Raw genomic sequence first — 24,315 nt, forward strand, 5'->3', positions numbered from 1 at the left:
CTTTAGTGGGTCTTATATATGTCTTTGCATGTTTTTCTTATGTTTTTATATAATTATACAGTTTTCTTTAGATGTTATACAGATTTTGTGTGACAAATGTTTATAATTATTTGCCTTACATTGATTTTGGTGTTTTGTTTACCTAGTATAAAAAGATATAGAAAAGAAGTATAAACAGATATAATGTGTGACCTATTGCCAATTGATGTAAATGATATGACGAATCGTTAAATAAACGACACGTGAAGCAATTACTTTCGATTTTTGTGACTATTAAAGAAACCCAATTCTTATTAAATGATGATTATTTTTTATTTTTTGTTATTCAAGGCAGAACAAAATTCAAAGATTTCATGCATCAAGTTATTGACTTACGATAAAATAGGACATAAAGTATTTTAGGAAAATCAAAGATCTCAAAGCCTTTTGATGCTAACAAATGGGTTGAAACAATTTATAGAGCATACTAGTTACAAATAAATTTAAATTTTTAAAAGGCTCTTCAAAGTGTTTTAAATGGCCTAAATAATACAGCAAATCACAAGAAAAAACACAGAATTGTTTTTTGTAAAGTCACAAATATGTTAAATATTTGGTACTTTACAAAAGCTGATAGAGCATGGAGTGCTCGATTTTGAACTATATTAACCAAATATTTCATAATTGAAATACGAACCTTGCTAACATGTCCACACAGCATAAAGCCCTGTTTTTTGCAGATTAGATTTGCAAAATCTACCAAGGGGGTTCTTGATGCAGGATGACCAGTTAAAACCAAGATTTGGGGACGATAATTCTTCACATGCTCTTCTAAGTTTAAAAGCTGATAAACTGAATCCACAGTAGACTTGTAAGTCTGAGCCTGGGTACTTGAGCCCCAGTTAACCTCTAAATCGAAAAATTATTATTATTAAAAGTATTAAGAAATGATTTTTTTAATGTCCTTTTCCCACGTTCCTTTTGATTTATTCTTACCTTCTTCTAAGAGATCAGAGAAGATTTCCACATATTGTGATCTAATAATTTAATCAATCTGTGATCCATTAGTAATCATATATAATAAGATTCAAAGCAAATTTTTTAGCTTGACACTAAATAAACTCAAAACATAGATTTTTTGTTATATTATCACTGAAAAATTAAACAGTGTCCTTGGTAATCCAAAGGACAAAAATATATTTTCTAAAAGCATTCTTAAATAATTTATTTGTTATATTTTCTTTACGCTTTACATAAGGATGCTAAATTTGGGCAAGCAATTCTGTGACATCTTTATAAGACATTCCATAAATTTTACCGTAAAGTCTTTAAAACCACTAAGATTCAGAAAAAATCCAAAATTCCAACTTTCAAGCATTAAAAAAAACTGTTTAAGGGATGTTCTGTTTTTTGTTGTTTTTTTTTACCTACAAGTAGCATCTGATTTCTTTCACGTGACAATAACAATCATAATGCTAGAAATGGGGATAACATAGCTCATGAATACTGGAGTACCACTCAAGTACCTTAGTTATTCGTAATTATAGCCCACGTGTTTCGATAAAATTATGTGAAGGATGCTTCAAGTCATTCTACTTTCAAGTCAAGGGCAAAGAAGGTTATTTTATCTCAGGAGTAATTTTGGTGAACTCTTGCATTGTCAATGTATTCAAATTATTGCTTTCTAGTTTTTATTGTTTTTCCCTTTATAGTGTTTGAATAGTATTGTCATTGAATAATTCCTGATAGTTTTGATGCTTCATTGTCTTTCTCGGTAAGCAAAATGCGTTTGTTAGAGTTTTTATTCAGTACATGTATTTGCCGCGTTCAAAAAAGGAATCATAAAAAGGCAAAAAAAAATTGTTTCGAGTATAAATTAGATAAATTATTTAAACTTGCAATGTAAACTTCTCCATAAAATTCTTGTACTGGGCGCCTTTGAGGTCTGTGTTATAGCGCTGTCAAAGGCGGCTTCATAATAATAATTGAGAGGCTTTATTTTCAAGCAAAATAAATGTATTGTTTCTTTCTGCTATTAAATCAGACTTATTATTCACAGAATATGTCACCAAATGAAACAGGTTATTGTTATTGAAATCAAAGTAAAATTGGGTGTTTCGATACCTAGGTGGCAACCTTTTAGGATCTAGATTTCGAGGGTAGCTTGCTACTTTTGGGACCAGAGAAATTCCAGAATATCTAAAATTTGACTATATTTACAATAACCGATCTGGTTACAGGTTTTGGTATGTCTGACCCTGTTTACTTGACCACCAGTTGACCTCTTAGCTGAGAAATTATTATCATTGTAGTATTTACATGCAATGAAAATGAAGGTATTTATGAAATACAACTTTTAATAAATGACTTTTTTCGAACTTATCAAAATTCTTTTGATATAAGTCAGTTATTACGACTGATATATTTATACCGCAGTTAGGTTAAGTAATTCATAGGACAAGCGTTGATTGTTAAGGACAATTTGATTACTTTCAACAAAACAGCCCAAAGGGCATTACATAATAGAAAGTCTTGTATCACTGCTTATAACCAATCCATCCATCCCGCTTTTCCGTAATACAAATTATTTGTACCAGATCATCCGAAAATAAAGCAAAACTATAAATTTTGTTAATTGATTAAGATAAATTATTAACTCTAAAAGAAACCAAAGTGAAGCAGGCAAATGGGAGAGTGGCATGAAACTATCGCAGTTGAAAAATATAAAGGCAACTCTGCTTGCCCAAAACCATCAGAGGGGGGGGGGGTCAGTTTTAAAGAGCGGTGTCTTTTTCTAAGATATATTTGCCTAGATGGTCACTGTTCTCAAAGAAGCAAGTCCCTGCAAAAGGTCCGTTTTAATCGCAGTACTCAAGACTTTCAAGGCGCGGCTTAACCCACAAAGCTGTCACAAAAACAAAGATACTAAATCATCAAAATCACTTCTACTTGAAAATTACACCTCCCTATGTGTCAACAAATGCTTTCAACGCTATATTTCAGGCATAAACTGTATTTCAATGACAGTTTTGACAGGTCAAACAGGGCTCTGCCAGCGTCTTCGAATTTGGAAAAGTTTTTAATAGAGCATACTTATTCGTACAATTTATGGCTTTTTTAGCTTTCTCTGTGTAAAGTATAAGCTTTGCTTAAGCCTAAGCTTAGATCTTAGCTTAAACAATTAAAGGTTTTAAGCTGATGGATTTCAATATGACAGCTAAGTCGGTGAATTGCCTGGCAAGGTTGAAAAATTTAAACATTGAATTTCTTTTTAATTAGGAATCAATTTTCTATAATAATATTGATAAATGGATCGACAATAATGATAATGATGATATTTATAAGAGTAAAAAAGAATGAAAAGAAAAATTAAAAGGTAATGCCGGCTAAGAAAATAAATGATCAAGTAAAATTTGTATCCAATTTACATACCCGCACACAGGGAAAGGTGGGAAGGCAAGTTGTTCATACTTATAAACTGCTTAAGTTCTCCATAAGAAATTCCGCAAACATCGGCATGAAGTACACTTTTAAAGAATAAAAAACTTGATGATTTATTAATTTGATCAATGAAAAATATCTTAGTTGTCATGTACCTTCCCTTGTTTTAACTTATTTCAACTCACTGTTCTATTGTTCTTCCTAAATTTTACATTACATATATCAAACATTATTAACTTACCACATACTTTTCTAATTATAAGAGCTTTTGGAGACTGTATTACAGTAGAGATAATCAACCTATCTAATTTGTCAATGCCCATTATATACGTGGAATTCCGTAGCATGTGTTAAATAGCTTTATTTAGTGTCCCATGGAAAGAGCCGCCTCAGTTAGAGGGAGGAACAAAGGGGACAATTTTCCACTAGAATTTTTCCTCCTATATTTTGAAGAATACTTTTTTTGGTGTTTTCTTTTTAAAAAAAGTACTTTTATTTGTTGTTTTTACGGAAGAAATAAAGAAAAATCAGCAAAATTCCCACTCCCCAGACTCTGAAAAAAAATTTCTTGCTCTCCCCTGCCCGTCTCAATTTTCATAAATTAACATCCCCGAAAAGGAAGCATAAAATGCCATTAAAGATTTTATTTGTATTATAATTATCAGGATTTAAACTAGTTGAAAAGAGAGGTCTGGGGGCTGCACAGACCGAGATCTAACTTGCAGTTTAGAAACCTTTTTAACACTCCACTATTCAGCATTTTCTTCTTTTCAAGCCCTGCCATGTCCAATAAATATGTCTGTTTAGCTCTCATCTTACAAAAAAATCCTTATGATAATTCTCTAACCACATCTGCAAAGAAAATTTAAGCTCACCCTTACTAGAATTTATAATAACAAACGATGTATATACATGCTGCTTACCAGGTTTTCTGTAGACAACCACAAGATAGAGGACAACAAAGGCGGCAAATGTGATTAGTGCAGTTGGCCAACTCATCAGAAACATCACAACAATGCATAATATCGCACCAATCAAACTGACCCAGCCGTTGTAATACTAAAATTTCAAATATATATTGCTTAATAATTAACAAATATAAGCATAAATAATTAAAAAACAACAAAGAGATAAATCTCAACAATGAAGAAACAAACAGGACTACGGCGAGTAGAAAGAAAAGAAACAAAATGAAACGACGTGGATAGTTCACCTGTATGAAACGCAAAACGGAGCTAACAAAATTCATCAGTGTTTCGTCTGTAAGGCTCCTAAATAAGATGTGTATAGAAAAAAATGCGTGGTAACGAACTGTAAGTAAGGAATGATACGGCTCAATAGAAACTGAACCTCTAAAAAGGGAACTTGATATTAATAGATATATCAAAATAATTGGCTTATTATGCTAATTCCAAATATAAAAGATTCATTAAGCTTAGTGCTACCCATAAAAGGCTGCAAGCCTGAGAAAATTTCCCTGATTTTCGAAAAAAACGGAAAACACTCACTAAAAGTAAAAAAAAAACATTGTGAAAATCACACCATCAGATTAAGCGTATCAGGGAACCCTACTTTAGAGGTTTCAAGCTCCGATCTGAAAAAATGTGAAATTTTTTCTGAAGAAAGATCATGGATGCGTGTTTATTTATTTTTAATATTTTTTTTGTTTTTCTTTTCCACGGGAATGATCATATCGAACCAATGGTCATAGAACATCGGAAAAGGGATCATTTAAATTAAAATTAAAAGTTCTGGTGCCCTTTTAAAGTGACCAAAAAGATTGGAGGGCGTCATTAATACAATACTGCTAATTTGAAAGAATTCCTATACGAAATTCTTTTTATTTGTCTTACTTTCTCTTCGCCAACTCAATTTTGCATGTGGTGATGTTCCGGGGTAATGTTCCGGGGGAAATTTTCAGCCTGCTTTTATTTCTGAGAAAAAAAATTCCATGGAAGGGGAATTTTGGGAGTGATCGAAAAAACAATTAGATCTTAAAGTCTTTTTTCAAATGCAAGTATGCCAAGGATATTTTTTCAGACTAAATCGTCTGCAAGAAATTTTGAAGAGGGGGGGGAGAGGTTTCAGTAAGGATGGAATTGTCTTGTGTGGGAGCAACTTACCACGGAGGAGTTTCTAGCGAGGGAAAGTTTCATAGAGGGTGAGCCAGATTCACCTGCATTATTTGAAAAACGATAAGAAATTAAATAAAAAACATTTTTTTTTAACTGAAAGAAGGGAGCAACATTAAAACTCAAAACAAACAGGAATTATTCCGTATATGAAGGGATTTCTCTCCCCCCCCCCCCTCAATACATTGCTTTTTGCAATAATGTTTGACTGTTTGTTCCAGTTTTTTAATAAAGTCCTGAAACACAAGGATCGTTTAATTAGAATGGGAAGCTTTTTTTAAAATAATAAATACTTTAGCGCGAAAATTTACGAAAATTAATAATATAAAAAAAGGCAAAACCACGGAAGGTGTTCTCCAATGAGACTTCCATGAATTTCTATATTTATCTCTAAAAATTAGATTCTATCTGAGGAAGTTAGGGTTGAAACCCCCTTCACCAAAACTTTTTTAATAAAACAGTTTATCATCACAAATGTTTCGAAAATATGAGAAGTTAGCGATAGATTTATGTTTTTTGCGATGAAAAACTATGTACTGTATACGAAATTTTTGACGATTTACCAAACAATTAGTTTTGGAAACTCTCAGAATATATGATTGACGAGAAAAACAAGTTTTAACATTACTCTTGACTTTAGATAGAAACTTGTATATTCTAATCTTTTTAAAAAAATGAACAGAAATTGATTTTTTGAAAGTTTTCCGAAACCGAATTCGAAAAGTGAAGGGTGGCATTAAAACTGGAAACGCGCAGAAATAAAAGAATATTACAAGTCAAATATAAAACAAACGTATAAATTAATATGAATTAATGAATGAATTCTGCAAAATTTTCAAACGTTTAAACATGGTGAATCATTAGAAAGTCTTGAGCGAGACATTTAGAGACTTTCGTTTCCTGGGCAGGTGGCACTAATTTTTAAGACATAAGAATATAATAAAAATACCCTTATAAAATATAAAAAAAATGTAAAAATATAAAAAAACGCTCTTACCCGGAAAGTAGGTCTCCAACCAACAGGCTTAATTAAATTGACATGGAAGGTTGAAAAATTGACAAGTGCATAAGCAGCCAAAAAGAAATTTGAAATTAGTGGAGAGATTGCGTTCAATTCACCTTAAAAAAGAGAGTAAAATGGCGTAACTAAACCGTGTTCGAGTTAACATTCGATTCAACAGGGTTGTATATGCCCATAAGTCTACACAGAATAGGGTTCACTCCTAAAAACACTTGCCGTCAATGAAATGAACAATGCAGAGAGTGTGCGAAAACGATATTGCTCATGATAGTTTCTGGGAAAACAGAGCAACACCTACTAGCTTTGCCGTGCAACATTATAAAGTTAATTATAAAAATTTGAATAAGACATTTAATTTTTAAATAATCTTTTTTTCTATTTTTTGGGTTTCATCGGGTCATGGGTAAAAGAATTCTTTATCAAAAGGACGAATAGGTATATTTGTGTAGATTTTTGTATAGAAAGAAAAATCTGCCTAATTTCTGAGGATATTATATTGGGATCAAATAAATTAAAATCTTTAATTGAAATTCAGATTTTTATGTATCAAAATTCAGCTTGTTTTAGTTTTACTGGGCAATACTTCACTATAAGTAGCAAAAGTGAGTAAAGCACCGTTGTTTCCAATTTTACATACTCTTTGTAGAAAAGCTCAGCTCAGCGGTAAACTGAACAGAATTCTTAATTCCAATTTAATTGGCAATGAACAAAGTTGTCATAATAATGCTGTCATATGTCATAATACTGTCATAGATAATAATGTCATAGATGGCATAGGTGTCACAGAGATAAAGGCTCATCAGAGCACACGTTTTGATTTTTAGCAGCTTTTGTATAGTACACAAAGAAAGAAATGACACATCGATAAGTTACTATAATCGTTAATAAAATTAATAATTATAATCATTTCTATTGAACAGTTTTTAGCTCAGTTGAACGAGGTTTCCACTCATGTTCAATAGTGCCATTAGTGAATCATGTCAAACTGAATATCCACTTAAAAGGGTTACTAAAACCAAGTTATTCTCAAATGAATAGGATCCACTTACATAATACCGCCCTTAGGTCGCCCTAGCCAAGTGGATGGGGCACTGAATTTAGAATGCTCTGACCGAGGGGCCATTTATGGCCATTTTATGCTGCAAAGTAATAATCCTAATCCCTTTCATTGAACAGTGTTTAACTCAGCTGAAAAGGGTGTCCACTCGCGAACAATTGTATAATCGGTTGACAATGTTCCACTGAGCATCGACTGAACAGGGTCACAAATACCAATCTAACTTGCAATTAACAGAATTGTATGAGATGCTTCTTGTCCAACAAAACTTTATATAATAATATCTTGAAGGCAAAATGCTAATTTAATCTTAAAAATGAGCAAAAAATTGGCTATAAACAATCGTAAAAAATGAACCGAAAGCTTTTTTTTACAAACAGAAAGCATAACATAATCATAAAAGAAGATCATTACAAGTATTGAAGAAGGCTTCTGCCAATTCTGGTGCAAGATCTGTAGCTAGGGATATTTTAGGCCCTATATTCGTTATTCCCAAGGATCGGAGGTCTGAGCAAGCGGAAGGGATGACAAAAGACTGATGATGCTATATTTTTGCTACCTAAAACGCCCGCAAACACTGATTTTTGGTAGTTGTCCCCTGGTACTGGAAAAATCTGCAAGGGTAGGACCTCTTTCAAATGCTTGCTTCGTTTGGTATCAATAATAGAAGTAGTTCCTTTTTTTCGGATTCTTTTCCAAAAAAGTTTTGATTGTTTTCAAATTTTATTTCGTTCTATACCTTGTCTATTTTTCCTCTTTTATTATTAATGATTTTTTATTTATCTTGGCAATCACGTTTTAATATCCCTGTGCCATAGAAAGTATTATCAGGCTATTTAAGCAATATTCATAATTTAGTGTTTATTAGCGAAATGTGCTATAAATTACTTAAAAGAGATAAAACTTTTGTTCTTATAAAACTAATATGTCTGATGCATAAATTAATAATCTACAAACTATATTGCTGTCCAAAATCAAAACGAGCGATTCCCATTCATTATTTTTCCACCATTCACTAATATGGTTTCTTCTCTTTGAGTAAACTATAAGATACGTATTTCTGAAACTTTGCAACATAATTTACTTATGTTTAAAAAATATTAGACACATGGGTGGTTGAAATATTTTAAATCTTTAGGCAATCCTTGTTCAATAAAGTAAAGCAATGGACTGAAAAACTTTTGATTTTGACATTACTACATTTTCAATATGTTTTGTCACACCTCAAATATTTTAGTTTTTCAGTTATGGTTTTTTCTGTTATATTTTCATCCATGTCTCTTTTTCCCTTTCTTTTTTATTTGTCATTGTGTAGCGTAGCTTCTTCGTTGTTTGATTGTGTTCAAGAAACAAATTACCTAGGGCAATGCCTGCAAGCGCAATGATAAAAGTTAGGACATATGCTCTGATAGGCTCATTGTTTTTGCCATAACCTTTGCCAAACCATCCAATGCCTGGATACAGGTTGTCATTGCAAACAGCTTGAAAAATCTTAGGGGCGGAGACATAGCTAGCAAGGGCGGAGCTAAGAGTGGCAGCAAAACATCCAGCGAAGATAAGGGGACCGAAAGCGGAGACTGTTTCAATAACCTGAAAAGCAAACGAAAATAAAATTGTTATATTTGATGAGGTAAAAAAAAACAAATATTTATTAATTGGGTTATTTCATCGATTATTTATGGTTTAGTTAATTGATAAATTTGTTGATTATAATGAACAAATGCTTGGAAGTAGTCAAAAAGTTTGTCAATAACCCTTACCCAAGGGGTTGAAAAACACAAAAGGCTAAGGCTTCATACGGACAATTTTGGAGCCTTTACATTCTAAAGATAATTACACTTAAGGAAGTATCAATTTGTATTTAACTGACGCTTAACAGACAATTAGAACACAAATTGCTTATTAAACTATTCACTATTTAAAGCTCATTTTAAAATCTTCATACTTTGTAAATGGTGTAAAGGTTCTAATGACAGCAATTTTCTAATGACTTTTTTCTAGCACAGCTGATGCTTCAAATGTATATTAGCGTCAACTATTAACACCATGATTAATAAAACTGTAATTTTTAAATTTGCTTCAATTCGTTACAAAAATTAGAGATGAAACATTTTATGTTGTTTACAAATTACATGAATAATCATCAATTTACGTAGCGGAAGCCCCATAGATCAGAGTGATGTTTCGTCTTAGTAAATTAAAAAGAAAGGAAAAAAAAAGCACAGAAACATAAATACAAAACCTTCAGTTTAAAATATTCCCCTAGAAAGGTTCGAAAGCACCAAATGAGGTGGAAGCCTCACAATTGGAAGAATTGGTTCCATCCAACACTTGACAGATTATTTATTTAAAAAAATCAAACTGAATACAGCAGCGCCGACTAAGAACATAGCGATGTGTCTCGCATCTTTTTTATGCCACTTGCGTAGAAACGATGGTAATAAAACTTGTAAGGAGGCTCACTCAATGTGACATTGAAAGTTAAAGCCTCTTTTAAGGTCAAAATAAATTGGAACCCCACACCCGGGAGAAGGCTCGTTCCATCTGACATTTAAAGTTCTAGTGCCTTCTTTAAAGGTTAAAATGCGTTAGAAACACCCTATCCCTTTTTTTGTGTTTTCCCTGGGAAACATGGGGTAAAAATTTAGAGAAAGCCATTTAGCTCAAATAGATAAGTCTAGAAAATGCACTTTCATGGGAAAAATAAACTCAAAACTCCCAGGGCTTGTGCCCCAAATTATGCCACTGGTCCATTCTTCACAGATACCTTTTAGTAGAAAAGATGGTTATTATACACCTTCTTAGAACTGAAATCTTCCAAATTATTTAATATTGCATGATTGGAGGTGAAACTGAGTCTCCGAATCATCAAACTTGTAAATGAAAACAGTCAACCTAACAAAGGTAACCCAACCCTGGGAACTCAACTCAGTCAAATTAAAATAATAAATTCAAAACAGACAACTAAGCGTAGTCAATCCAATGCAGGACACTCAAAACTAAAACTCACTACGGTCAATTGAACACAGGACTACTTAACTCGGACAGTAAAACACATCGGATGCTCAACACAGTCAACGCAAATAAAACAAACTCAATTAACAAAAAAACTTAGCTCATGCTACTCACGATCGACAAACTAACACAATAAAGTTAACTTAAAAATATGAGACCTGTTTTATAATTAAAGAGAGACACACGCCAAAAACTCAGAACAGCAGCCCACCAAAAACTCAGCCATAACTGGGTCGAAGACTCGACCCAGTTACCTCAACACAGTAAACCACCCAGTTAATGAAACATAAGAAATTAAGCCCAGAAGACTCCAAAGGGACAAATAAACTTAGGAAACTCAAAATATTAAACACGGTAAAAACAATTCAACCCAGTCAAACCAACACAGGAAACAACCATAGACATATTAACCCAGTCTACTTAAGACATAAAACTTAATATGGGCAGCTCTACCCAGTCAACTTAAAATGCAGAACTTGACAAATACTACATATTCCATTCAACTCATTACAAAAAACTCAAAAGAGAACTCAACATCTCAACACAGAAAGTTGTAATATAAAACTGAATCCAGTTAACTAAAAATAGGAAAATCTATCGAGACTACTGAAACTTGTGAAACTCAACACAAAGAAACTACCTGAATTTAAAATTACGATCCGTCTAATCAACTACGGCTTTTGCAAAAGGCTTGTGAAAACTCACCTGAAAACTGTTATGAAGACCCCAGGCACATTCATTCGGCTCGCAGTCCAAAAATGACCAAGAGTCATTGGCTAGATCAATTACGTTTCCAGTGGCATCTCTAGCAACAGTGGCGCCACAAAAGAAGGCAAAAGCCACGTAAACAATTGAAGAAATAAGGATGGAGAGAAGAGTTCCTTTTGGGAGAGCAGATGATGCGTCCTAGAATTATAAAATGAATCTAGGTGAATGTAGAGTTATTGAAGATAAATTTCAAGGAGTATGATTTCGGTAGAGATAAAAAGAAAAGAGTTGTTGGGAGGATTATTGTTTACTTCTCGTGACTATTGTTTTTGTTATAGTTTATGCGTAACTATGCTTGTATATTTGCCATTTTTTAACATAACAACGGAATATTTTATTCGGGATAGAGGTCAAACAAATAATTTCTGATTGTAGACGATCTTCAGAACCATACTTAATTAAGTAAAACTTAAAGTATTAAGTAGTTTGTGGGTAACCCTTGAGAATTCTGATGAGAAACAAGACGGTTTCTGCGCCACTAGACTACAGTTACTTACTCAAATCCATGAACTGGATGCATGGATTTTCAGCTTCCTGTAAAGGCGTCCTCAGTTCTTCATTACGACATAACTACAAAGAACCGATTTAAACGGGACATAGGTGTAATCGTAGTTGTGCCTTTGCGGAAAGGCTTTCTTGATTGGGCCCGTGCAAAATAAGAATTTCTGTCATTGTCGGATCCAAAATTTTCTTTTAAAAGACGTTGGGTTCAAACCAACATTATATTGAACTCTCACGTTGAGCCGTTCTAATTACACGCACAAAAACTATGCGGCCAAAATAAAACCTTGGCCGCAATTTTAGAAATAAATATCACAAGAAAGTTAATTACTTATTATTTTTCCCTCTTCAAAAACTATTTTTGAGATGATATGCCTCAAATATATCAGTATTTTATATTGTGCAGTGCTAACAATTATACTCACAATTATTGAGGTTTTTGAACAGCAGACATTTTATTGATTTTGAACACTCAAAATACAACGACAAAGTATACAGGAAAAAATCGAGGCGACTACTGCAAGCGATAAATCAAAATTGTCCAAACAACACAAGGAGAATTTCAGGGTGGTGTCCAAACAGTAGCACGGAAATTAGGTAATAGTTAGAATAAATTTTATGAACAACTGCACGTAAATAAAACTAATCCGGGAAAACAATAGTGCTGGCACATCAGTACAGCTGCTTCTTCAGTATAGCTGCAGCTGCCAGTTGATACTGGCATTTGCTCCTTTTAAGGTTTGCTAACCTAACCCCAAACCTTTAAGGTTTGCAAATACACCTAAATGAGCCCTCATTCTTGAAACGGTTATAAGAGAATTAAGTTTACTACTCTCTTTTTATCTCAGTGCCTTGAAAATGGAGGAACTTTTTTATTAGTTTTTGTTTGGAACATATATTTTTTGTTAAAACGTTTTTAACCTGCATTTTAAGGTTTAAACTAATGGATTTTGAAATATTTCTCGCTCTCATTATTCTGTATTTACTGTAGTTCTTGACTGCTCCAAAATGTCTTGATATTTGTCCTCAAACTGATTTGTCTTTCAACTACAACCCCGCTAAATAAAAGAGTCAAGAGCTGTCGGATCAGCATCTTAAGTGACTGAATCAGTGTCTCGAGACAACAAAACAACATCTTTAGCCCTATTCTTCAGGCTGAACATGGGTATCCTCAGTATTCTTTAGCTGACAAATTTTCGGAATTCAGAATTTCAGAGAGCCCAACAATGGCTTGACGTCTCTAGTTTACATCAATCCTCGTTTAGTCTATCACATTACCTTAAATTTATCGAGATAAGGTGATGCGGCTCCAAGCTCTAGCTCTCAGGAGAATGTCGGTGCCAATGCTTATGAAATTTCAGAAATGTAGTCTTCAAAGATACACATTGCTTCTTTTCGCTTCTTAAGACTTCTTCTCGTTTCTTAAGACTGAAAATTAAACCCTTCGTTCGAGCTTTTGAACTCCCAATTTGCTCAATCTAAAGTACTAGAACTCAGAACAAAAATCCTGGATATGTCAATTAAACCTGAAAAATCCTATATTATTTTTCAAGCCTATGAAAAAAAGATTACCTTGAGGTCACCTGAAATGTTTGCTCCTGCTAGGATACCAGTAGCTGCAGGGAAGAAGACGGCAAAGACGGTGAAAAAGCTGTAATTCACACCATCATCCTCACGATAATCTGACCACAAATTTTCGTCAAATAGGGTCCCTAGATCAATACTGGTTTAAGCAAATTAAAAAAATGAAAACGAACAAACAAACAGATTAATATAGATAAATATATGATGCTATGTGCATATACACTTTTTTCTTTGAATTTGAAATTCAGTCTAGTATTGTCAAACTTGGTTTCTGATGAGACACACGATGTTACTGGAATTTCCGGAACTGAGTCCGCCCAGGTTCCATATATTGCTATTATTTTATCAGTAAAATTTCGTAGGTTTTTAAGAAATTTTAAAAATTAGCAAACAATCGAATTGCGTTTTAATACATTACTGAAGAAATTCATCTATGGTCTCTTAATCTGTTAGAGGTCATTTTCTCATTGTAATGCTAAAGCAGGTCTCTTGCATTTCCCGAAGTTTAAAACTTGCTTTAAAATAAGAAGAAAAAAACTCCCTTCAAGTGAGTAAGTTAACCGATCAAAGTAGCTCTGCCCAAACCATCTATTTACGAGGGTCCATGTAATTGCAAAAAACAAATTATTTGAATCACGTATTTACCCAGTTGCCTTTGATGCCTCCCCCTCTCCCAAATGTCAAGTTTTTCTACTGGCCTTTCATTTTCTTCCATTTCAATGCAATGTGCGTTTTTTTTTTGCATTTTCACCGAAGAATTTTCTTTTCTTTTCTTCTTTTTATTCCAATAAATGTTGATCAGGGTTACTTTAGAGCAGCTCAGGGTTTAAATGGTTTAAAATCATTATACGCATGTATTCATCTTTGATTGTAGCTACAATAAAAACAAAAAGATGGAAGTAGTCTTTTACATCATGGAAATAAGTGTTAATCTGCTTCTAAGGGATGTATGATGGTAAAATTCTACTTTAGCTACTTTTGGCTATCTTGGGAAGGGGTTAGGTTAGGAAAATGAAACTTTCAGGGATGGGTCTACAGGCTAAAGTATATCCTGGCAGATATTTTGAAGTAGCCTAACTACCTCCACCCCTTCTCCCTCTAGAGAGTCCTGACCTTTGATGACCTTTAAAAATCTGTGTTATGAAAGTGAAACCTTGCAAAATAGATCTTCTGCTTAAATGAAGTACAACAAAATTGTTTTCAGCTTCACAACTTTACTCTGACCCAATTTATAAGGTTTTAAAGATATGTAAATACATTTCCTAAATTTTGAAAAAAAACATTGATATGGCTTAAAATTCTACTCAAATAACAGAAATTGCATTTTTAGAACTAAAGCCAGAGAAAAAGAAACTGATAAATGAAAATTAAGGTAAAATGTTGTTTTGTTATAATTTCAATAGGTATAAACCTGTCACGTAGGCAAATTTTAGGGCCCTCCAAAGGGACAGGGAATTTAGGTTAGTACTTCAAAATACCTTCCCAGGACATACTTTAGCCTGTAGACCCATCCTTGAAAGTTTCATTTTCCTAACCCAACCCCTTTCCAAGATAGCCAAAAGTAACTAAAGTAGAATTTTACCTGTATGATCTAGGACCTCACCTCACAGAAGATAAAGTGGAAGACGAAAAGCAAGATTTGGTAAACATTTTGTTACGGAATCGGTACTTTCGCCCCATCCGTGAATAAACGAGACACCCATAAGAGCTAAGCGTAAGCAAGCTATGAAAGCAATGCGTTTGAAAATTACACCTTTTATGCCGCACCCATTTATTCGTGTCCTTTAAAAAAATAATGTTCCATAACAACAAATTTGAGGAAATCAGGGCCCAGATCTTTGATTTTTCTGATAAAGCTCGATAGTGTGTAACTGCAATTAAGTATCGTTAGAGAACTCAAGGAGCCGAACCAAGAAATCCTCAAATCTGACACTTAATTGTTTTTGGAAAAGATGAACATGGACTGGAACAACTTCAAGTAGAATCGGGGGGGGGGGGATTCCTAAAACAAGAAGACTATTTAAAAACTATAAACTTCCTTGCAATATGCCTGACGAACGTGTGAAACTGAAAACTTAAAAGTTTAAACTTAAAGTTTAAAATTCTCAGTTTTAATGTTATTTGTTGTCATATGGTTATGAAAATACCACTTTTTTTCCTATTTATAATGTGTAAAAAATTGATAATGCTGAAGTTAATGCAAGATATTACGATATGTTAATACAAATTAGCCCCTAGTAAGTCCACCACGTCGTTAATAATGACACAAAAATGCCACACAAATAAAAATAAATAGCTTGTCAAAGAAAAACCCTGAGTGACTTTTTGGGCACTCGATAAACTAAAAGCTTGGCATATCAAACAAGTACAATTAAGCAGATTAAATAGATGTGGTCATCAGAAACGCGTGAAAACAACAGATCCTCCTCAATACGCTGGCTAGTTTATGCGACGGTTTTCCTCAGTTTTTGAGTTACTAAACTAGTTGTAAGATTATTGAGACATAATTAAACAACTTACCATTGAATCCAAGAAAGCCCTTCGCAATTTCATCATCACTAGTAGGACCGAGAAATGCTCCGATGAAAAAATCAAGGATAGCAATGACCAATATTGCTAACAAGACGAGTTGAGCCTGAAAAAAAAGTAAAAAAATTAATAACGACTGAAATGAAAATGGTTGGGTGGCACTTGTCAGCTGCATGTATATTGGTGACACTATCAACGAAGGGAGCCCTCTGGAACCTTTCCGAGGAAGACTTGCATTCACAAATTTCGAGACTAGTAAGGATTTCTCCCGGCAGCTGAGTGTCAATTGGCAACCCTGACTACCAAGGGTGCCCGTAAAAACAATAAATTCCAGTTTTCAAATATTTTCAGGGGGGAGAAGAAAATACTGTTTGTTTCAGAAAAGTTAGCATTTTCTTCGAAATGATTTTTTTAGTTTTTGGTCTTCTGGAAGAGGCACACATCCTTTTCTTTGCTTAATTGCCAAGAGGTTCAGGTTTCAAACCCTTTTGGGCTTATCTCCTCTTTTGCTGAAGACTATTATAAGGTTGGCCACTCTTTATTTTATAAGAGAGCATTATCTCTTGAGGATTTGGACTATTTCAGGGATGCACCTCCGAATACAATTGGAAACCCATTCACCAGGCCTAAGGGCATATCATCAAATAGTTCGTGGCACTCCAAATCTTGCAGAAAGAATAAATTTGATAAATTAATAACTATAGTTGAGGAGGCATGGGCCTAGGTACGAGCTTTCGCTTCTCCAATTATACAGATTGAAAATACTTCCATGACGTAGATCAAACAGTTCGTGGTAACAAACTTTACGTAAGGAGTGACTCATGCAGTAAGCGTAACTAAAAAAGTATGTGGTTATTATGTGGAATAGTTTCATTTTTGGCTTGGGAAAGCGAATACTTGGCCGCTAGAAGCTATATCTGTTCCAAGAAAACTTCAGCTCTTATGCCAGATATGAGATTCTGATTTCTATAAAAATGCATTCAATTGCCTTGTATTTACGTACCACTTGTACCCAATTACATGTACCCAATTGCCTCTGACATTTAAGTAAGACCTATGGCTCGGTCTTTTATGGCTTGGTTTTTTTTAATCAGATTCCGATGAAGTAAAATAAAGACCAGAAATTACCTTCTTCTCCATTTTTTCCTGTTACGCGCATGTTTAAAGTGCATTTTAGTAATAAATAATCAATGACATTGAAAGAAGTCAACGCTCATTTTCCAACATCCAAAATCTGTTTGGTCATTCAGCGCTGTAAATCTTAATTGAATCTCAATTTTAGTTTTTTTTTGCAGTGTGAGGACTAACATGCAGAACTGAGGTTCAATCAACTAGCTTAATACTAAATTCTAAAAAAAAATAAACAGTACTTATTCATTTAATTTTGCCTATCAGTAGCCTTAGAGCCAATTGGTGGTTAAAAAGTCTGTTCAGTCTATTCCTAAACTTTTGAATTAAAATTCTGAACAAACAAAAAGGAATTCCTACCTTTGCCTCCCATTCCATACCAATCAAGACGATTATTGTGCATCCAACCAGGGTAATTGCACCAATAATTCTAACATCATTAACGCCACCATCGACAATCTGCACATCAAATCTCTTTAAAAGATCATTCATAGATTCGCAAAATCCGACTATATACATAGCCACAGAGACAGCGTTTGCTATACTAAAAATAACACCGATTGAAGCCCCAAATTCAGGACCAAGAGACCTGGATGTCATGTAGTAAGTTCCTCCTGCAACAAATAAAATAAGTGAGCGAGGGAAAAATGAGGATTTTCATAACAGGAATAGAAATATTTTCTTCTCGAATATTTTATTTATTTCATCTTAAGCTTTCACATATGAGTCTAGATTCAGCTTGTTTTCCAGCTTCAGAAGTTGCTTTAACATTAAGAAAATGTATTTGAAAGGGCATTTTTCAGACATCTTTTTCCCTTTTTTGATTTTTGAAGTAATACAGCCAAACTAAAAGTAAAACTTAAATATTTGATATAAAGTTAAACCCTAATCAAGGCTATAAAATTGTAGTCTTGTCAATTAGCTCTTTACACTAAAGTTAGACTCTGTCACAACACTATTTTTTAAAACAATAAAAACTTTAGCGTAAAGAGCGAAGCGTTGTGGAGGGGACAACCCCTTTTATATACGGAATAATTTCGGTTCGTTTTAAGTTTTAATGTTGCTCCTTACTTTCAGTTAAAAAAACTTGTTTTTTTATTTAATCTTAACAAGGAAGGATGTCACTTTTTTGCAATTTAGCTACTTTGTTTGTGAACGCTTTTTTATGGCACAGGGAACTCTTTTCAAGTAGGTAAGGGGATTTAAACCTAAAAATAATAATAGAAAAATAGGAGAACTGCTCCTTGCCCTTAATCGATTTTCTTTTCCAAGATTTTTGATAAAAATTCTTTGCAGTAATTTTAGCCGAAAGTTCTTTTGTTTTACTACTCTCGTGTGACAAAACAAACAAAAAAGAAAAAAGAAACAAACCTCCTTTGATTGTTCCATTGGTACTTATGGCAGACATTGAAATGGCGGTAATAGTTGTCACAACAGAGGCCAGGAGAATAATTGTCACAGCTTCTACTGTAAAGGAAAGCAAGGCAGATAAATACTCATTGGAAATTATAATTATAGTTTCAGTAATAATAATGATATTAATCATTTAATTGCACACAATCTACTAAAAAATTATAGTGGAACCCAAATAAAGAAGAGGGAAATAGAAATCAGCTTCCACTTGAGGGATGAATGATCTTGAATGCTCGACTATTGTTTTGATGGCTCTGGAAGACCATATTTTTATAGGTCTGTAGTTCTGATAACGCTTTGGAATGTACAGTAAAAATTATGTTTTCTTATAGCAGCACATTTTGATTTTTCTTTTCCTATCATCTTTTCCAGTCATTTGATCATCTTGCTAAAGACTGCACCAGTACCATGCGTTGTTCCAGATGTGCTGGTTCCCATGAGAACAGTAGAGAGAGCTCCTGCCGTTCTCAAACAGTGAAATGCGCTTTGTGCCCGGAGCCTAATAATGGTCACACTAGCTTTAGTCTGCAGTGCCCAGTAGTCCGACGAGCAATACAGAAAGCTTATCCTCAAACCCGAAAATGAACGAACTATCTATATTTTGCCGCAATGTTTACGGCCATAATTCTGCCAAACTGGACTATGTGATAAACTTGCACAGAGCACAAAATATTATTTGCGTCCAAGAACACCTGTTAACTGCCGATAACTTTTGGCTTATTTAGTCAATTCGTGATAAATCTATGCACCTTCACGAGGCTATGTGCTCCAGTGCAAGGGCCCGCCCTAGTGGTAGACGTGCGATATTCATTGACCACAGTATTGACTATCCTAAACCTGATTTGTGTGATTTCTAACTAGCAGTTGAGTTCCCTGGCCCCAGTACTTTCACGCTGGTCAATGTCTACCCACCAATTAACATGAACACGGATCTCAGTGAAAAACGGTATGCCGAGGCTTGTGGTCGACTCGGAAAACTGCTCCACAAACTGGGGAATTCGCGGATTTTAGTCTGCGGTGACTTCCAGTGTGACCCTCTCTTGAAAGGAAAGTTACAATACGTTCTTGTGACATGTATTCCGAGTGAATGTACTCTTTACACTAAAGATCAAAATTTTACGTTCATTCACAACTCAGGAAGCACAAGCAATATTGATCACGTCTTTTCAAACTTCACTATCCCCTCGCCTATACAGGTGGATTCAGAGCATACAGCAAGTGACCATCTTGGTCTCAAGTTCCGTGTTCCTTTTAGTCGCGCAGTGAAATCAAGAAATCGAGGTTACATAGAAAGACGCGAGTGGAAAAAGATTAATATTGATCTGTATCAGTCGACGTGTGACGAAATTTTGGGCAAAATAAAAGTTCCATTTCAGCTTCTGGTCAATGGGTGTGATGAAAAAATCGCACTCAACACATATTGTGCTGAAATCACCCACGCACTAAAAGTTGCTTAGTCTGCATCTGTACCTAGTGCAGTTATTAAGAAAGGTACTAGGAAAAGGGGATGGAGCGACCATCTTTACGTGAATCATGCTAAAAGGAGGTCTAAGATGTAGTACTCAGTGTGGCGCGAATCCGGCAAGCCTAGGTCAGGTACTGTTTTCAATCTCTTTCGTAAAACAAAAAGAGAATACAAAGCATGTGTGGATGAGCTTAAAGTGGAGGAAGCAGAAACTGCTTCGAAAGAGGCTATCCGCGACCCGCAAAATATGGGGAAAAAGTTTTCAAGTAGTAGAGTGCAGCCATAGCATTGTGCCACAGTACCTGAACAACAGCGTTTAGAACATTATTCGAAGGTTTTCGGGTCAAAAAATATCCCTTTGGAAAAAGAATATGATGAATCATTAAAATCACGTCTTGATTCGCTTCTGAAACAGAGAAATTATTTTGTGGTTTCTAAAAATAATGTTTCAAGGGCTGTTAGCCAGTTAAAGCGTAACAAGGCTCCCCCGGTCTTGATGGTGTTAGTGGTAATCATCTACGCAATGGTTCCCCGCTTTTGCTTCAGCATATGCAACTACTCATTCAGATGTGTACAGATAGTGCGACCGTTCCTAACTCGTTCTGTACCGGGATTGTTACAAATATCATCAAGAAAGGAAAATACGCCAATGAGTTTGGAGGCTCTAGGCCTATTAATGTTTCAAGTACGCTGATCCAAGTGTTGGAAAGATTAGTTCTTAGCGAAATTGCATCAAAATGTGTTATAGACCACAGACAGTTTGGATTTCGAAAACATCTCAGCTGCACTTTTGCCCATAGACTTCTAAAGCGTATTCTTGCTAAGACTGAACTACTCGGGTTGTCCGTGTATGTATGTAGTGTCGATATTTCTGATGCATTTGACTCAGTCATCCAGTCCGCTGTATTACAGACCCTGCTAGATGCTGGCGTGAACACCCATATAGTATCTATGTTATCCTATTGGTACTCTAATAGCTATATAAGAGTGAAAGTCAGACTTAAAAGACTTAGTGCGCCAGTTAAACTAAATAGAGGGCTTCGACAAGGCTCAGTTCTAAGTCCGATATTATTTAACACTTTGACTTCTAAGGTTACAAAACAAATCTCTGGTGGGCTTAGCCTTGATCTTTGTGAGCTGAGTCTAATAAGCTATGCCGATGATTTACTTATGTTGAGTTTTTCTTTAAGTGTATTGTAGGATAATTTAGATAAACTTGTGTCTGGTTATAGCGCTATTGGTCTACAAGTCAATGGTAAGAAAACCGAATTTCTGGTTTTCAACTCAACGAAACGGGATGCACCAGAACCAACTGTTTCAGTAGACAGCGCTACTATTGCACCGTCTTCGTCGCTTAAATACTTAGGTCTTTTGTAGGGTCGAGATAAGAAACCAACTAGAATTCTTTGCCTTGACACCCTTATGTCAAACCTACGAATTAGCTATGCTAAACTGGCTCCCCTGAAGTATTCATACAATCGGCAAATTCTGCCGAGGCTATATAGAGCGGTGGCACTCCCACATATTCTTTACCTGTCCCCTGTATGGGAATGGTTTACGGAAACAGAGCGACTAAAGGCTAGATCTGCGTTCTGCAAATATTTAAAATTTCTGTTATGAGTACCGCTGTTCAAGAGATATAAATTTCTCTTGGACAAGTATCTTATTCCAAAGCCTCGTGAAGTTGTGGTAACGCAGGAAACCAATGCAAAAGGTGCACTGGAGCACCTTTACGATTTCCTTCCGTTGCACGTCATGTACGAGCTGTGAATGTATATAGTGTATATAATTTAATCGTTTATTTTTGAAGTAATGTTTTTTTTTCTTTTGTTTTTCCCTTACTCCGCCATGTTTTGTTTTATTGGTGGGCTAAAATAAACTATCTATCTATCTATCTCTCATTCCCACACACTCCCAGAGTCTACACGAAGCTGCCATTCGTTTGGTATGTTCAAAAATTATGTTAGAGAACTTTTAGCTAGTAAACAAATTTTTTCCGGTTCCCCATGGAGTTGATGTCTCTGGATTGAGTTGTAAATTTAATTGAGATGGTGAAATCATGCGCTACCCCCTGCCTAGCTTGTCATTTTGGGGATTATTAAGGTGGGCGACTGGATTTCTTTTGATTTTGTTTATATTGTTTTGTGTTGGTATTTTGTTTTCTAGACTGTTCTTTCTCGGCCATGGAGCCTTATGGGGGAGATTGTGTTGAAGTACTTTTTGTTTTGATTCATAAAATTTCTTTTTAAATAAAAGAAATCAGAACTCAGAAAGTGGGGTGCACAAGAAAGGCAGATTACACGTGGCTGGCAAACTGAATGAAAAATTTCGGCTAGAGATTTTCTGGAGCAGCATTGACGATTCAGCACTACAGACCCATAGGCACGTTTAATGGCTGTGGGTGTTTGCCTGGGTTTAGGTTTCTTTATTCATAAACAGAAAAACAATTTATACAAAATTGTACTCAACAATACAAGCCTCCCTCGACAATATCATTTCCATAACACAACCATGCTACAACCTCCCTTCCTCCCTGTCACTCCGCCATCCTTACTTCCTGCAACTCTACATCCCTACCACTCTTCCTCGGCAGTACCCACAGTCATAACAAAAATTCAAAACAATATTAAAAATCAACCCTCTTTCTGCTCCCTTCCAACAGAAATCATAATATTTGTTGGCAGTCTGCAATCATGATGCCAAGATATCTAAGCTCAGACCCCGCACGGACTGCATGGCTTCCAATGGCCAGTGAATCACTATGCGGTGCGTTGAAGATGGAAAACTCACACTTATAAATATTGAGAGAAAGTCCGATAGAAAGAGGAGATTTGCATCAAACAAAACTTCCAAAGGAGAGTAGTCGCTGAAAAAGCAATAATCCACTTATTTCGTTTACATTTAATGTTTTTTTATTATTTCTAAGCGTCTCGTCTTCTTCTTATAAAAGAGGACACCAGCAAAACTGATACTCTGAGGAGCAGTTACCCAAAGGTAGTTAAAATTATATTCTACTTAATTTTGTTAACTTTTAATGAAAATATCTGACTTCTTTTGAACGTTCTCGCCTTCTTCTTAAAAAAATCGACAAAAATGATATTTCGTGAAACTGTCTTTTCAAAGCCAGTTAAAAATTACTATATAGAACTGTATTATTACAAAATCAAAATATATAATCTTACACAGCACATTGAATATATTGCACTGTTGTCAAGGGTGTCTGTTCTTCAGCAATCATTTTATGCTTCTATCTCTGAAAAAAATTGGCATTTTCCCAGCTAAACATTAAAATTGAGGGTAAACTCAGAGGCACTAGTAAAAAGATCTCACAACCTTTCAAAAAAACTTTCATGAGAGAACGATATGGCATGGTGTTCAAACCTTACTGCAATATGTGGTGCATATTAGATGGCCACATAGCTTCAAATTCTTTATCATCTCCCTGCAGAACTCTCCGTCACAAAGCAAGCACTAGAGAGGTTCTGAAACTTATTTTGACACTGTACCCCTTTTTACCCACAAAACATTTTAGGTACCCCTTCTCTGTTACCAGTACTAAGTAAACTATAGCTAAAATATAAATAAAATTTCTCGTCCTAGAGTTAAAGGGTTGTTTTATTTTTTGTTGGCTGGCCGCGTACCCCCTAAAGATTTTGGCGTACCCCCAAGGGATACGCGTACCACAGTTAGTGAGCCACTGCACTAGAGGATTGCTACCCGACAAATATAATTCCCTTAATTTTGTGTTTCAATGTTCTAACTTAAGAAGAATGTAAATAAAAATTCAGTATTTATTAAGAATTGAGTAAATCTAGAGCCTAAGTCTTACTTTATTTCCTAAGTCTTACTTACTTTAGTCTTACCTTCTTACTTTATTTCTTACGCAAGATATTAAAAAGAAAAAATATTCTAACTTTATTTACTATATGTATGTGCATTAAGAAAAAAAAACATGTTCCATTTAAACTCTTAGTTCAGAGTAAATTCAATAATTCCTCGTCTCAGCATCTATTGTCGTCTCTTCATTTATTTCTGGAACAAAAATTGTCTTTTAATTTTTTCTTTTATATATTTTAGTTTAAATGTAAATTTACAATTTAAATTAAATTCTTTTTTTAAAAATAATTCATTCTGTATTTATCAAGTTAAAATATCTCACTAATTAATATATTTTTAAAAGGGGGAAGGACACTAGGACTTGAAATATAGCCCTAGGGCTATTTTGTGTATAGGGCTGTTTCTAGGGCTAAATTGTAAAATATATATTTGAAATATTACAAGC

At 34.6% G+C, this 24,315-nt stretch overlaps 1 protein-coding gene across 1 annotated transcript in view; it reads right to left on the reverse strand.

The window, feature by feature from the left end:
• LOC148951486 (bumetanide-sensitive sodium-(potassium)-chloride cotransporter-like) overlaps positions 1-24,315 on the reverse strand; it is a 115,174-nt gene that overhangs the window by 52,570 nt on the left and 38,289 nt on the right. Inside the window, exons 5-13 of the mRNA XM_089090905.1 lie at positions 18,527-18,622; positions 17,516-17,769; positions 16,019-16,133; positions 13,487-13,626; positions 11,351-11,551; positions 8,989-9,220; positions 6,550-6,671; positions 4,344-4,479; positions 677-888 (exon numbers count right to left, since the gene is read on the reverse strand). Coding sequence (XP_088947031.1) covers positions 677-888; positions 4,344-4,479; positions 6,550-6,671; positions 8,989-9,220; positions 11,351-11,551; positions 13,487-13,626; positions 16,019-16,133; positions 17,516-17,769; positions 18,527-18,622 — 1,508 coding nt within the window. The remainder of the gene's footprint in view (positions 1-676; positions 889-4,343; positions 4,480-6,549; positions 6,672-8,988; positions 9,221-11,350; positions 11,552-13,486; positions 13,627-16,018; positions 16,134-17,515; positions 17,770-18,526; positions 18,623-24,315) is intronic.

This window comes from Artemia sp. Qi Xiang Cuo, chromosome 6 (assembly GCF_049724085.1).
Source record: "Artemia sp. Qi Xiang Cuo chromosome 6, ASM4972408v1, whole genome shotgun sequence".
NCBI classification, from domain to species: Eukaryota; Metazoa; Arthropoda; class Branchiopoda; order Anostraca; family Artemiidae; genus Artemia; species Artemia sp. Qi Xiang Cuo.